The sequence below is a fragment of the Pipistrellus kuhlii genome, unplaced genomic scaffold, assembly GCF_014108245.1.
Source record: "Pipistrellus kuhlii isolate mPipKuh1 unplaced genomic scaffold, mPipKuh1.p scaffold_m20_p_24, whole genome shotgun sequence".
NCBI lineage: Eukaryota > Metazoa > Chordata > Mammalia > Chiroptera > Vespertilionidae > Pipistrellus > Pipistrellus kuhlii.
Genome location: NW_023425523.1, coordinates 6977601 through 6993188, shown reverse-complemented (window position 1 = coordinate 6993188; position 15588 = coordinate 6977601). Strand labels below are relative to the sequence as shown.

At 43.7% G+C, this 15588-nt stretch overlaps 1 protein-coding gene across 1 annotated transcript in view; it reads right to left on the bottom strand.

Moving 5' to 3' along the window:
• Positions 1-15588, bottom strand: part of COL11A1 (collagen type XI alpha 1 chain) — a 146215-nt gene that overhangs the window by 64771 nt on the left and 65856 nt on the right. The window contains exons 16-28 of the mRNA XM_036452783.2: positions 15500-15553; positions 15321-15374; positions 14990-15043; positions 13352-13405; positions 13190-13234; positions 11591-11644; positions 11097-11141; positions 10776-10829; positions 10038-10082; positions 8143-8196; positions 6898-6942; positions 5711-5764; positions 5582-5626 (exon numbers count right to left, since the gene is read on the bottom strand). Coding sequence (XP_036308676.1) covers positions 5582-5626; positions 5711-5764; positions 6898-6942; positions 8143-8196; positions 10038-10082; positions 10776-10829; positions 11097-11141; positions 11591-11644; positions 13190-13234; positions 13352-13405; positions 14990-15043; positions 15321-15374; positions 15500-15553 — 657 coding nt within the window. The remainder of the gene's footprint in view (positions 1-5581; positions 5627-5710; positions 5765-6897; positions 6943-8142; positions 8197-10037; positions 10083-10775; positions 10830-11096; positions 11142-11590; positions 11645-13189; positions 13235-13351; positions 13406-14989; positions 15044-15320; positions 15375-15499; positions 15554-15588) is intronic.

Below are 15588 nucleotides of genomic sequence, written 5' to 3'. Positions count from 1 at the left end.
ATCTGTAAATACAGATTGCTCACTGATGCATCCTATGCACAGACCAGTGTTGCTGAAACACAGGCAGCCAGTAGCCAAGATGGGAGACATTTTGGCTATAAAAACATGTCCTATCACTCTTTAGTGAACTCTAAACATTTAAGAAGCATCATAAACAACGTGATCACCTAATTTCAGGAAAAAGATCAGATTCCTAATGAATCATTATCCATATATTTAAAACATTAATTGAGCAATTACTGCTTTCAGAGTACTGTGGAGTATTTGGACGTCTTTGTTTTACCAATAAAATGAAGGTAGAATATTTGAGTTCATTTTGGTACAAACTCTAAACAATAGTAGGGGTGTCGAACTCAATCAGAAGAGGGGCCAAAATCTAAAATCCAGCCTAAATCCAGGGCCAAATGGTTTACTGAACAGTCATAAACTGTCATTGTGATGGAAACGCAGCGGAGTGCAGTGATGACAGCGCGGTGCGGGCCACATTGCAAGGCCTGACGGGACGGATTTGGCCCGCAGGCCTTGTGTTTGACACATGTGGTTTAGAGAAAAGATGTGCTGGTGAAGATGATGATGATGATGGTGGTGGTGGTGATAGTGATGGTGAAGATGGTGGTGGTGGTGGTAGTGATGGTGATAGTGAAGACTGTGGTGGTTGTGGTGATTGTGATAGTGAAGATGATGGTGATGGCGGTGGTGGTGTTTTGTTAAGGATCCCAGGGCAGGATAGGGAAACTGAGACAGGCAAGTTAAAACAAGGCCAAACTGCCTTGGCAATTTGCAACCAGCTTGTAGCTAACAAGCCATTATCTTCCCCAGCCCAGGACTCAGAGCAAATGGTTAAAAGCCTCCATAGGGAGAGAACGCAGAAAGGGAGGGGGGAAAAGCATGTTTACTCTCTAAGAGAAGCCAGAAGCCTCAGGGCTTGGCAAGCTAGAGTTGCCAGGTGCTCCTCATGAATTCTGGAAAGACCACAACAAAGTAAAAAAAATAAAAATAAAAAGGCCCTGAGAATTAATCTGCACCAAAACAGTCAGCAGAGGAGTTCTGAAGCCACAGACAGGAGGTGTACACCAGGAGGTGTATGAGCCTTGAAACCCCACCCACCCTGCTCTTCAGTCTAGCTGAGAGCCATCTGAGCTTCATTCCCCAGGTGTAGAGGTTTGCTTGCTTTGCTTCTTTTAATCACTTTAGTAAACTGGCTTTTCACAATACAGTCAAAGTGTCTCACAAAAATTCATTTACAAGAGAAGACAAGGACCCAGGCTGGGGACCGCCCTCCCTGCTGGTTCAGGGCACTGTCCTGCCGGAGAACACCTCTCTAGTGTGGGTGAGAGGGCCTACAACCGTTTTGGGGCAAAAAGGGAATTGGAAGAGGGGCGATTGGTATCTTTCCAAATCAAGAATTGGTTGGAGCTGAAACCAGTTTGGCTCAGTGGATAGAGCGTCGATCTGTGGACTGAAAGGTCCCAGGTTCAATTCCGGTCAAGGGCATGTACATTGGTTGCGAGCACATCCCCTGTAGGGAGTGTGCAGGGGGCAGCTGGTCGATGTTTCTCTCTCATCGACGTTTCTAGCTCTCTATCCCTCTCCTCTCCCTTCCTCTCTGTGGAAAATCAATAAAATATATATATATATATAAAAAAAGAATCAGTTGGACTTGCATAGTTTGAGAAAAGGACATTTCCAGGCAGAACAGAGCTGAAAACACAACTTCCACATCCTGCTGCCAAGGTGACCTCTAACCCACAAAACCGGTCAAATCAAGTTCCACTGTTCTCCAGTGCAGGTTCTCAACCTTCCTGATGCCGCGGCCCTTTAATACAGATCCTCATGTTGTGGTGACCCCAGCCATAAGATTATTGTCATTGCTACTTCGTAACTGTAATGTCACGACCCACAGGTTGAGAACCGCTAGCAGGGTAGCCTAAGACCATTGGAAAACACAGATACTTGCATTATAATTCATAACAGTAGCAACATTACAACGAAAATGATTTTATGGTTGGGGGTCCCCACAACATGAGGAACCATATTAAAAGGTGGCGGCATTAGGAAGGCTGAGAACCATTGCTCCAGTGGATGCACATGCCTAATCATGCCCTAGCCTCCACCCCCCATCCACCCCTCCCACGTGAGCTCGATCTTGCTCAGCTGGCTCTCTTCTCTTTGGCCTTGAATCTCCTCCCTCCCAGACCCAACACTGGGGGCAGGGGGCTAGAAACTCTGAATGATCTGCTTTTCCATTTGTCATCTCGCCTCGGTTTTCACTCTCACACACACACTGCGAATGTTGACCGTCCACCTGGGGACACTCTGCCTTTCTTTAAAAAAATCAAAAAAAATCCATTGCATGTATTACAAGTTACTAAACCCCAAGGCGCGCCGTGGCTGTGAGCGACAGAAAAGTGCAAAGGCCGTGCAGACCAGACTCGGCGGCCAGCGCCTCTCGGTGCTGTCCGGAGGCCGAGCATCAGGGAAGCAGAAACACACGCCACGGGAGGAGCCCACACGTGCAGGCAACAGGACACACAGAACACTTCCCCTCAAGACCATGCAACAACAACAACAACAACTGTCCTGCCCCCAATATATCTCCTTTCCCATTTTGCAAACAAAACAGATAAACCAAACAGAACAGAAGAATGAGAAGACTTGAGTGACTGCGGCCGTTGGGAAAGAAGCTGTCACCACAGCACTTTTTGTAGGCAGCACCCCTGGCCTTGGCACAAAGAGAAGTCCTTGCCGAGAGCGCTTAGCATGTCCAACTGCACACACCATGGCGGTGGCGCGGAGGGTGCCAGTTCTGCACCGAGGCTAATGCCCTGCACCCGTAAAGGCTGAGGAACAGGACGCCGATGACCCTGCCACTGTCACAATGCCTGGCACAGCCAGCTTATCCCCAAGCCCCGAAGGGCCAAACCTTAGTTTCCAGATACAGAAACGCACGGCGGGAAGCACGTCTCTGTGCAAGACTGACCTTCAAGCTGGGTCTGAGGCTGCCAGGGCAGGTGTCAGGACCTCAATATCCTTCTAGCTCACCACTCTGCCCGGAGCCTTTATAATTGCCACCCTCCACCCAGCCCTTAGAGGCCCCAGGTCTCCTTCATTCTCCTAAGTGGTGACAGGCGTGCTGTTAACCCCTGCAGCTCCGGGGCCCGCTGATTTCGGACCCTCCATCACCGGGCTCTCCGACGGGCCTTTTCTAATGGACTTGGCAGGCTCTGCTCAGGCCCAGGAAACACCAGGGCATTCTGGGCAGGAGAGCTGGGCCTGGAAAGGGATCCAACCTGGTATCTTGCCCAAGGCTAAGAGTTCCCACTGGTATGGACGTCCCTTTAAGACAGAAGCGTGCTGTTTCCAGCACCCCGGCCAGAGAATCAGCTGCTGGGTCAGGGCTCTCCCTGGGCCAAGGCCACTGGGCAAGCAGGCACTTAGCACGCTGACAAGGCCCACGTGACTTCCTACTGACCACGTCTGTCTCCATCACCTTCCCCCAGCGAGCGAGGTGGCCACAGGGGCCCAGTTCCCGGGGAAAGACTGCCTTGGGCTCCCCATGAGGGCCAGGCAGGGTGGGTGGGGGTTGTGTTTTAAGGGAGAACACAGCGAACTGATGCTGTTTGTATCACCTGCGCTTTCACTACGCTCACAAGACACACGTGCGATGACTTGAATTCTTAGGTATCCATATGGTAAATGGCTTTCTTAAACAGCGGACACTATCAGATTCTGAGATTTCCAGTCTAACATGGTCAGGTCTGAATTAATCTTAAACACAAAAACCCCGAGTTTGAGAAGATGTGGAAAGGGAAGTTTCACCCATGTCCTTAGGGAAAAATCTGAGTCTAAACAACAGTGGTTTTTAATTCTTGCCCCTTGACCTTTGGTTAACAATGAATGCTGTTGTATGTAAAAAGAAAATAGTTTTGACTTCTTTTTTTTTTTTTTTAAATCTCTTATAAGAGAAACGATTGATGATAACCCATATTCAGGAAAAACTAATTAATATACATTAAGATTCATTAGAATTTAATGGTTCTGTACAGAGTTTTAAAATAAGAATTCTTATCATTCTAAAAACGTTTTCTTCAAATGTATTTAAATCTATGTAAGTAATGCCCAGTTAAATTAATATGTGGTATGAACAGAAGAGATAGCAAAAACATCAGTGCCTTAGAGATTTGTTTGGACCGTATCCAGTCTCACTTTACAGACTTAGAATAAGCCTCTGGGAAAGTTGACGTGTGTGGTTCATACAACGAGAATCAGAACTTTCAACTCCAACTTCACAATAGTAATTCATTTCCTAGAGGTTTACTTGTTTCTTCTCAGACCGTACAACAATCTCAAATTATCTTCCTTCGTATAAAGCAGTATTCCTTTATTTTTTTCCTGATGAGACTTCCCACAGATAGTGCATCATCTGTCATTTTTAAAATATATATTTAACAGCTGATAGCTCCATTTTGAAAATGAAATGTATTTTAAAAACATTTACTTTATAATTATTCAAAGTGTGTGTATACTTTTTTGGGAACACCTTATAGTTGCATACCTTGACAATGCCTCTGGAAGTTACCTTTTTTATTTTTTTCAGAAAACTAAATTAAAATGGATATAATAAGTCCATCTCCTGTTATCTATTCCTTAGTCATATCAAATCCACTCAAAGTCCTGCTGATAAAATGGCTAAGGAAATGAAAAGTCACATTGAAATCAACATTGCTATTTCATATACTTCTCACCAACGTTTGATAAGAAGCCCTATATCTTTAAAAATATAATACTGTAGTAAGAAAACTGACTCTGAGTGCTATAATTCAGTTTCAACATAAGTGTTGCAGGACTGTTCTTTTTCGGGTGGGTGGGGGGCTCTACACTTACATTAAACATTCATATTTTTAAATGTCAATGTTAAGTTCTTTGTCTAAAGACAATTTAGCTATAAGTGCTCCATAGAAGATTCCACATTCCTTCATCCACCTCTGCCTGGTTTTAATCCTTATTTCCTTCTCGTTAATATTTCATCTTTAATTCCTTCTGGTCTTTATTTCCTTCTCCTTAATACTCCATCTTTCATTCCTCCTGGTTTTAACCTTTATTTCCTTCTGATTCCTGTGCTGTGCAGACAGTATCACAGGGGAGTCTTTCTTTGCCCCCCGTGCTTTTCACTTTCATCTTCTGCTCTGAGTTTCAGTGTATGGATTTGGGGGATTTTAGTCGAGAAATAAACACTCGTCTGGTATGCATATAATTAAATATGTAACAACCCCTGCATAAAATATATTTTCTAAAGGCCAATCTTACGATTTAGAAAAGTTAAATATATGTAAGGGAAAAAGGAATGTAGGATTCATTCTGTTTATAACACTTGTTTTTGGTCTGTAATTTGGTCCTCACTCCAGGTTATAAGAATATATGTATTTAAGTTTTCTGAATACAAAGTGTAAAATTATATTCACTTTGCCTGGGTCATAAGAAAGCGCAATATGCTATCTGGCGAACAGAATACCTTCAGTGAATTTGCATTTTTGATATAATTGATACAGGCACTGACACCACTGAGTAAATTATAATTTACCTTTTCACCTTTAGAACCCTTGAGACCTCGGACCCCATCTGCTCCCTGTGGAATAAATTAGAGAAAGTAAATGACTAGAGCATTTTCCATTGGAATTAAGTGATGTGGGAACTTAAACATAGCATTTACCTTCACTCCTCTGGGGCCGGGATAGCCAATAGGACCCTGGGGGCCAGGCGGACCCTGAAACACACCCATGGCAAATGAAGTAAGAATACATTCAAAGTCCTGGTTATGTTATAATTTTACCAAATAATCTACACAGGAACGTGCTCTTTTTCTACTGTTGACAAAGATTTCTTGGGTAGTTTATTTCTAAAGTCAGGAATGATAAATTAAACCATGGGACTAGCCCTACTTATCCCAAACTTGCCATGTCATATATTCATGCTAAAAATAAGATAAATATTGTGACTATGTGAAGTAATATAATAATTATGTAATTAATAGCTAATTTTCTAAACCTGAAAAAAAATCTGATTCCTCAGTGGCTACAATAGTCAATTACAGATTAACCAAGAGGATCAATCATTTCTAACCAACAACTCTGTATAAATTTGTAGCGTTCACATTATTAATAATATGATCAAAATGATGTCTTTCCCACAGCTGGTTTCATGGAAAGAAAACAATATTCATAAAGGAAACAATATATCATATGTAATATACAATTTCTGCAGGAATACTGAGTATTTTAGTAAGAATCCAAAACTAACAACTTTAAATAAGAATGATCCTGCCCTTCCTATTATAATCCAAAATAGTATTAGCATTGAATAAGTTTTATTTAGATATCATTGTTGCTCTTACAATCCATCTCCACTTCCTTAAGAGTTGCCAGAAAGTAGTAAGTGATGATGAAGTTTGAGTGACATAGACAGTGTAACGGTGTTCAGAAGTTCTGGTCCAAGTTCACGATCACAATTCCTGGTCATTTACTCCACATTGACTACATATGCAGAATGTGGATTTATTTTTGACCATGAGAACATTTTTAAAAAGGCAGCAAATGCAGTCTAACAAAATGGCTAATACAAAATTAAAAGTTACCTAATATGTATCTGTTTATTATATCCTAAACAAAAACAAACAAAAAAAACCATATACCATATTTTAATGGTAGCAAACACTCTTTTGGAAATGAAGACATGTTTACAGGTGGAGATGAATTCGTTTCTGGTCCTTATTGTCTAACAGTCATGTCCCTAAGCAATCATGTATCACATATGTGTCACATATGCATTGCGGAGATGATGAGTGTAGGCATGCTCCCCAGCAGAGGTGAGGGGCATTTCCATGGATACTTAGTAACATACCAGAGCACCCTTATCTCCAGACTGGCCTTCTTTCCCAGGATGACCCTATATTTAGCAAAAAGATATACTGGTCAGATGCAAAATTTAAAGGCAGTTCATGACACTATTACATTTTATTTTCAAAATATTGAGATATCACTTGTTATGTTTCAAAACAAATGGAAGATTTTGGATCAGTGTGTGCATGGCCTTAAATAACATTGAAAACTGTGGCCCTTGGATACATGCAAGCTTTGTCAGCTACGTGATCTATTTGAGAGAACCTGGGAAAAACACATAAAATGATACATATTCGTATTCATCAATAATTCAATAATTATGCGTCTCACATAATTAGTCAGATTTCAGCCTGACTTCAATTTTGCATATTGATCAATTAACCATACATGCATCTTCAAAAGGCATGTGGGTGGGATCTTGAAAATACAGCAAGATCATAAATAATACTAATAGTGTCAATAATCAAGTTATTGAACATTAATAAATAAAAACGTGCAGCTTCATCACAATTATAATCAATAAGCACAAGTAGAGGCTAAAAGACAAATGTACCATAGCTCTGAGTGACAAGCTGCAAGACATAGAGATGGAAGGATATCTGACTTTGGGTGGTGGGCACACAGGGCAATACACAGATCACGTATCATAGAGATCCACCCCTGAAGCCTGTATGATCCTGTTCACCCCGGCCACCCCAATATACTTAATTAAAAAAAAAAAAAAAAGAAGTCTGAAGAGGAAAAAAGAAGCATCAGTAACAAATTCTTAAGAATAACAACTGTAGCAATTACAGAATTCCATCACTGATTGCTATGCAATAAACATTGCCATTTGTTTTATAAAAGGAGGGAATCCCTGGAGCTGAGCAAATTAACAAATGGTGAGGAAGCCCACGGGACTCCCGAGAAACATGTGCTTTGAAAGGAAGAGAGGACTGGGGGCTTTCTGTGGAAAGGAAAGGCCCTGTGAAGTAATGTGTGAGCAGGAAGGCTCAGGGCCTGGGGCAGGAAGGGGCGTGGCGGGCCATGGGACACTGGGAGCTGGAGCACCAGGCTCTCCAAAGACCACTGCGGACCGGTTAGGAGAGGGGCCAGGCGGAAGCGACGTGAAAGGGTGCTGGAGCTCCATGTCTAATGTCTGGCTCGGCGTGCTCGGATTCCTGAACGCATAAGCCGCCTGTCGGGCGCACGGGGAGCTGCTGTGAGGGTAACACAGAGGCTAGGGGGGCAGGGAACCGTTACTCACAGGAGGCCCGTCGGCACCGGGGAGGCCCGCGAGCCCGGGTTTGCCTTGAGGTCCCTGACCAAACAGAGAGAGAGAGAACGTGTTAGTCTGAAAAGTGAAAACAGGGAAAAGGCTGACTTTGTACATAGGAATCTACTACTAATAACCATTTTTAGTTTAATATTTTTTATTGTTTAAAGTATTGCAAACAGTAGTACATATGTCTTTTTTCCCCCCCAATGACCTTCCCCCAGCCTCCCCTACCCCCCAGCACATGTCCTCACCCCCGTCCCAGAGTCTCACATCCATTGGTTATGCTTGAGTCACTGGTTTTTATACCTAAGCCACGCACTTGTAAATGTTTTGAACACATGATGTAGAAGAAGTAGTATGTAGAGGAACTCAGCAGATGTAAAAAGGAACATGCTGATGTTGGGCCTGCTTAATAATCCCAAATGCGTCTTTTAAGTTAATTTTTAAAAATGTATCTTTATTGACTGGCAGGAGGCAGCTGGTCAATGATTCTCTCTCATCGTTGATGTTTCCATTTCTCTCTCCCTCTCCTTTCCTCTCTGAAATCAATAAAAAGTTTTTTTGTTTTTTTTTAAAGGACAAGGATCTAGCAGGAATTCTAGGTGGTGGACATGACCAAGGTGTTTCCATCCACACCGTGTTCAGAAATGCCATGGCGTTCATGGAGACTGATAGCAAAGAGTTTTATACAAGACCTGACTGAAATCTCTATTGAACCTTTAGAACTTGAGCAATTTATATTTCATAATGAGGGTAAGGACATCGCATTTAAATGTTTCCCTCCCCTTCACTACCATGCAGTCACATGTAGCTGAGGAGCTGAAGATTATGTAAGAACTATTAGAAAGCAGGAGATTTTCAGTGAAAGTATTTTGACTGTCACTGAAATTGTCATTTGCTAGCTTATACATATCTTCAGAACAAAATGTAGAGGTCTAATGCAGACTATTCCGTTCATTGTTACAGACGTAATACTTCTATGCATGACAAGGACCCTGAGGGCATTACTGGACAAACACTTCATTGTTGCTTCCTATTTAAGGGAACACTGCAGATATTCAAACTCTTGTACCAGCCCTGGCGGGTAGCTCAGCTGGTTAGAGTGCTGTCCCCTTATACTACGGTTGTGGGTTCCATCCCTGGTCAGGGAACATGTAAGAATGAACCAATGAGTACATCAATAAGTGGGACAGCACATCGATGTTTCTCTCTCTCTACCTCCCTCCCTTCCTCTTTCTCAAACTAATTTAAAAGTTGATTGTGGCGTGACTGTAAATGCACTAAAGATCAATGACTATAGACTTAAAGTGAATGAATTTTTATAGCATGAAATTATACTATTAAAGCTATTTTTTAAATTATATGTTCAGAGAAATTAAATCTGTATATAAGGGGCGGGTAAGGCATTAGAAAGAGCAGCTGACAGTGCTGTCACTGCAGGGGACAGAGAGCAGCACGGAGGGAATCCAGCAGAGACGATCAGCAGGAAAAAACATCGCCTTAATTAAAGATTCACTCTTGTTTGATGCAGGCATTGGGTTATTAACAAGAGCACCATTTGTCATTTATATATAAGAAACGGTGACAAGGATAACTTCACCATTCTCCCTTAATCAGATATTGCCCCAAACCCTCTGTCACCAGGAAACCTAATTACATATCTTTAAATAATGAGAAAGAAGGAGATCCAGAGAGAGAGACAGAGAGAGAGAGAGACTCACTTTCAGTTAGGGGTCGTATGAATGACTCCGCACTGTCCTCTCATAGTTCAGCCCAAGATCAATTCCTAATGGCCCAGTCCCAGAGACATCTTATCAAAAACACCCCCTGAGGTCGACAGCCCAAAGCACCCGCCAGGCATCCCTGGACCGACAGAGACTCACCTTTTCACCGGGGGGGCCGATGGGGCCTTGCGGGCCTGGGAGACCCTGCATCAAAAGAAAGCATGCCATGCGTCAGATCACGTGGGGGGAACCACGTGGCGGGAACCACGTGGCAGAGCAGTGAGTGATGGGCCCTCTTCCACAGGAAGGGGGTTGGGGGCCTCTGCTCCAGCCCCTGCATTCCCGGCAAAGTCCCGGGGCGCTCTGAGCTACTCTGGGCAACCGACCGGGCTCTCTGCATCCTGCCCGGGCCCTCCTGCAGGAGTGGCTCATCTCCCTGCATCCCGAGCACAACGGCTACCATTTCTCTTGCAAGAACGAGGCCTTGGCATGTTTGCTCAACGTTTTTGTTTTTAACTGACTTTCTCTGTCACTGTTGACATTCATGATGCTCTTGCACGAAGTCCGGGTGCACGGCACAGCGGCCAGACCATCACACACGCTTTGCAAAGCGACCCAGCCATTGCCGTGTGCCCACGGCCTCCGCTGGCGGCGCTTGGCACCCCTGCGACTGTCCGGGAGCTGCCCACGTGCGCCTCTCACTCCCTTCACCCTGTCCACCCAGTGCCCCCTCTCCTCCCCTCCCTCAAGTTTTTCTTTTTTCTTCTTTTTAAGGGGATAGGGATTCTGTTCCTCCTCTCACGCTGCGGAGCGCTGGGCTGTATGTGGAAAGTCTGCGGCTGGGGAAAGACACCTCCTCACCCCACGCCCTCAGAGGAGCAGCCCGCTCCCACTCACCTGCGGCCCGGGGTTCCCCTGCTGACCCGGAGGCCCGGGCTCCCCCTGGGGACCCTGCGGAGGAAAACACACCAAGACTGTAACAGCCGTTTCGCATCACACGTTGTGTTTTGTTGTTTTTTTCTTCTCAGTTAAAAAATAGTCCCCACATCAAGTCCCCCTGAAGACAGTCTGGAAAATCTTGCAGACCGTGAGCACCTGCAGCATCTAACAGACTTAGCAAATGCCGTCAGAAATCTCCATTTCAGTTCCGGCCGCAGCAGGAGGCTGGGAGTCCAGGGTTCGGCAGGGATGCGTTACTGTAGGGACATTTTTACGTACCATGTTGCCTTTGGGTCCTTGGGGGCCATCTATCCCCGCGATGCCCTTCAATGAAAGAACAAAATGTTCATCAGCTTAGATGCTAAAACAGGAGCATCAAAAAGACTAACCTTATCATCGCACCGCGCCCTTAGCTACCCTAGGGAGCCTGGGGGACTGAGAGTCAGCTCAGGGTGAGTGAGATGAGGGAGGAGAGAGCTGTGATCTGGCCATCGGTGCTCACAGAGGAGAAAACACAACAGCAGCCCCACTGGGCCAGGGATGTGATGGGGAACATCACAGGAGTTCAAATCCATTTGGAGAAGGAGCTGCTGAGACTGGCCAGCAGCGGGCTGGGTCTTGGGCATACACGTCGTGGTCACTAATATGTAAGGGTGCACTCTTTGCCAGCCCTGGGCGGGGAGCTCGGTGAGCTGTCTGCTGAGGGCTGTCCAGCCACCCAATTTCAAACCCAGCCAGCTTCCCCGGAAGCTGGGCCCGGGAGCAGTACTCACAGGCTGCCCGGTGGGTCCTGGCGTCCCCCGCGGCCCCAGCAAGCCCCGTGGGCCCTGGAAGGAGACAAACAACAAACACAGGCACAGCCTCCTGAGAAATGGCTCCCAACAGGCCCGCCTCTGAAGACAGCTCCGTGCCAAGTGCAGAGTAGAGAGACCAGGGCGCCCTCCCTGAACTCGCTGGAAGTGGTATTTAAGCCCATTTTCCGTGACACATCCTTAGTGTTTATACGGATCCGGAAGCCGGGATGGATGGCGGGGAGTCTGCTACAGAAGCCGTGTGTCTTTGTTTCTGTGGATTTCCGCAGGAACCACTTGGGGTATTTTTAAAATGAGACATAGCTTAACGCTTTACATGTGTCACCGCTGGGTCATTTCTGACAGGAATGGCAGCACAGATTGGATTCAACCTCATGTTTCTGCTACTCACAGAGACGGGTCCCTGTTCCCCTCTGTCTTATATCTGTGTTAGGCCCATCCTGAGAGAACATTCCTGCAGGGACAGAAGCCCCGGTCACTGTGTAGACAGGTGACAGAAACCCTTCCCCTGAGATGTTTTAAAATTTATTTTTGTTTAATCCTAATCAGTGTGCCTCCTCTTCCTCCCCCTCCTCCATCTGCTTGGGGTTTCCTTGCTTTGAAAAGTCAACACAGTAGTTCAGGGTTTCTCATATTCTCTCCGCTCCCATGCCGTTGGGTCAGCAGGCTCTATGAAGTGGCAGATCATTTCTATGTAAAAGCCCAGATAAAACAGGACCCAAGGGAACCTTTTTTTTTTTTTTTTTTTTTTTTTTTTTTTTTTTTTTTTCCCTAAATGACTCCTTGCACAACAAGAGTTATATTCTTGTATTAGGGGTACACAGACCCGCTCCTGCATGAGCTTAGCACAGCCTCCGGTCTGGGTCTTTGATGAACTAGCATTGGGTAAAGCTTCCCAGTTCATTTTCTTTTCTTTTCTTTTCTTTTTAAATATATTTTATTGATTTTTTTTACAGAGGAAGGGAGGAGGATAGAGAGTTAGAAAGATCGATGAGAGAGAAACATCAATCAGCTGCCTCCTGCACACTCCCTATTGGGCATGTGCCCACAACCAAGGTATGTGCCCTTGACTGGAATCAAACATGGGACCTTTGAGTCCGCATGCCGACGCTCTATCCACTGAGCCACACCGGTTAAGGCCCCAATTCCTTTTCATTTGTAAAATTCAGTGGAAGAAAGCAGAATCTACAGCACTTTATTCTTTTCTCTGGCTTACTGAGCATTTCCTGTTGTAGTGTTTTTCTGGTAATAAGCTTCATTTATCCTAAATGCCCAAATGGGCTCTGGAGCTATTACTGATTTTTAAAAAACTAAACAAAACAATGAAACAGCAACCAAAACCAGATGAGGGTTTTTGTCTGACAATATGTTCTATTTTACATATCTTGTCTCTCCAATGTCTAAGAACTAATAATGTGTCCTTTCATTTTCTGACTTAATCATTACCTGGGTAATTAGGTAATTAAGAGTCACCTGCCTTTCCCATTGACCTTACGAGAGCAGCCCCACTCAGTATTCCTCCACACAGGGTGTGATTTACAAAGAACGGAAGTTGCTTACAGCTTCCCCTGGAAGGCCCCGGGGTCCAATTTCTCCATCTTCCCCCTGTCATTGCAGAATGAATGGGAGAGAAGCACAGTCAGACAATGTGCCATTCCTACGTGATTCTGTTCTCTTAGGTTTGATCGGAAACATTTCCATAAAAAATAAAGTTTCATGTACCCTCATTCCGTCTTCACCAGGAGAGCCGGGAGGGCCTTGGGGACCGCGTTCACCCTAGTAAATAAACACAAATGTCATTCAAACAGGAAATAAAGTAGACGGTTTAGAGTAAGGTGACCAGACGTCCCGCTTTTGGGGGGACAGTCCCGATTTTTAACAATTTGTCCCGCGTCCAAATTTGACGCGGGACAAATTGTTAAAAATCGGGACTGTCCCGCCAAAAGCGGGACGTCTGGTCACCTTAGTTTAGAGGTCTGTTCTGTAGCTCTCCTACCAAACGGAACAGAGCCTTCGGCAGGAAGCCTTATGCTTCAGTGCCCTCCTCAGAGCACCTCACAGGTAAGCCAGCATCTGACATGAATCCATATCACAACAGCATGCTAGGAAAACATTCCCTTTATTTTCAAAACAAAAAAGTTTCAATCAAACACTCAGAATAATTTCCAGACATGGGATTATTATAAGGTAAACTGTTAAAATATTATTTTGCTGAAAATTATTTCAAACATGGATACCCTTTAGTGATTTTAATTTCATTTAAAAATTTTCTGCTTCTAAAATAATTCATATTAAATCAGCACAACTCTAGAATACTAAAGGAATTTGAGATTTTTTTTTAAAGCAAAATTATGTATTTCTCTTGACATGCGGTATGCATACATTATCTTGCTAGGCAACCAGTCTTCCTTCCTTTCTTATTTCCTTCCTTCTTTCCTCTTTTTTTTTTAATTTCCTTCTTTCTTTTTAAAATATATTCTCCAATTTACCTAAAGGTTATGCTACCTTCATTCTTAACTTCTAGAAAAGAAAATTGTAAAGATCCAAAACTGATCTTTTTTATTTTTTTTTTGAGAGACTGACTCTGCTTAATATCCCACTAAAAATACCTCCTGGATTGCTGCTTACCATGGTGTTTATTTAGCCCTACCCAATTATAAGCTCCTGCGCTGGATTGCAAGGTTAAATTATAGCAAAGAAATAGCTGTGGTGTCTCTGTCTACCAGAACCTTCTCATTTAGTATAATAAAAGTGTCCAGGATATTGTTATACTAATAACAGATTGTCTACAAATGTCTTCTTTTGAGTATATTTCTACAAGTGGAAAATGGAAGGCTAAAAGAAAAATTAAGGCAATTATAAAAAAATGGAAGGCAAAATTAAATCCCTAAATTATTGTTCTTCTATAATTATATTTTCTACATACATGGAAATAAAAATTCCATCTCAACTTATGTTTATATAAAATGAGTATTTTAAAATCTAAAAACAAAGAACTTATATTGTTACTAGAAGCCCGATACACGAAATTTGTGCAAGGGGCTTGGCCCTCGCAGCTGTGGAGGCTTGGCCTCACAGCCTCGGCTTCATCCAGAAGGTGGTCCAAAAGGACGTCTGGAAGGTCGTTTGGTTGTCCATTCTAATTAGCATATTATACTTTTATTATTATAGACTGCATATGTAACTCTATTTTTCTTTTTAAAAATCCTTAATTATTCTTTTATCATGTAGGTGTCATCACTAACTGGATTTACAAATAGTATAGTTTCTTCTATCTTCCTAGAGTTTATCAATTCTAAAATACTTCCTAACATTCTTGTATTATCTCTATATAAAAAGTAACAAAATGGTATATCTTACCCTGTGACCTTTATCACCGGGTAGACCTGGAAGTCCATCAAAGCCTCGATCTCCCTATAAAATCATCATCATCGTGAACATTATCATCATCATCTAACATCATTATCATCATCATCGCCATCTTCATCATCACTATCATCATCTTCACCATCACTATCCCCACCACCACCACCACCACCACCACCATCATCATCACATTTTCAGTTTCATTCTATGGGATAATCTCACTGTGAACTAGTCTTTTATATCAAGAAAGATATTTTAAAACACAAAATTGTGAGGGCTCAAGAGACATACAGGATCTGAATATATAAACAGCCGAGCTCCTGACCTTCGACCCAGGTTCTCCTGGCATGCCTCTTCCTCCATCAGCACCTGGACGACCCTGATAATGGCAAGAACATGATTAACCAAAAGCTAGAATTTTCTGACTAGCACAGGGGAGAATACGACAGAAGAGCCGATGACTCCGGCATCCCTCCAGGAGCCCCACGTGGAAGCCGAGCTTACCCTTTTGCCAGGTTTCCCCGTGGGACCAGGTGGCCCTTGGACACCGCGAGGACCCTGTGCCAAAGCGTCACAATTAGTTCATTTTCTAA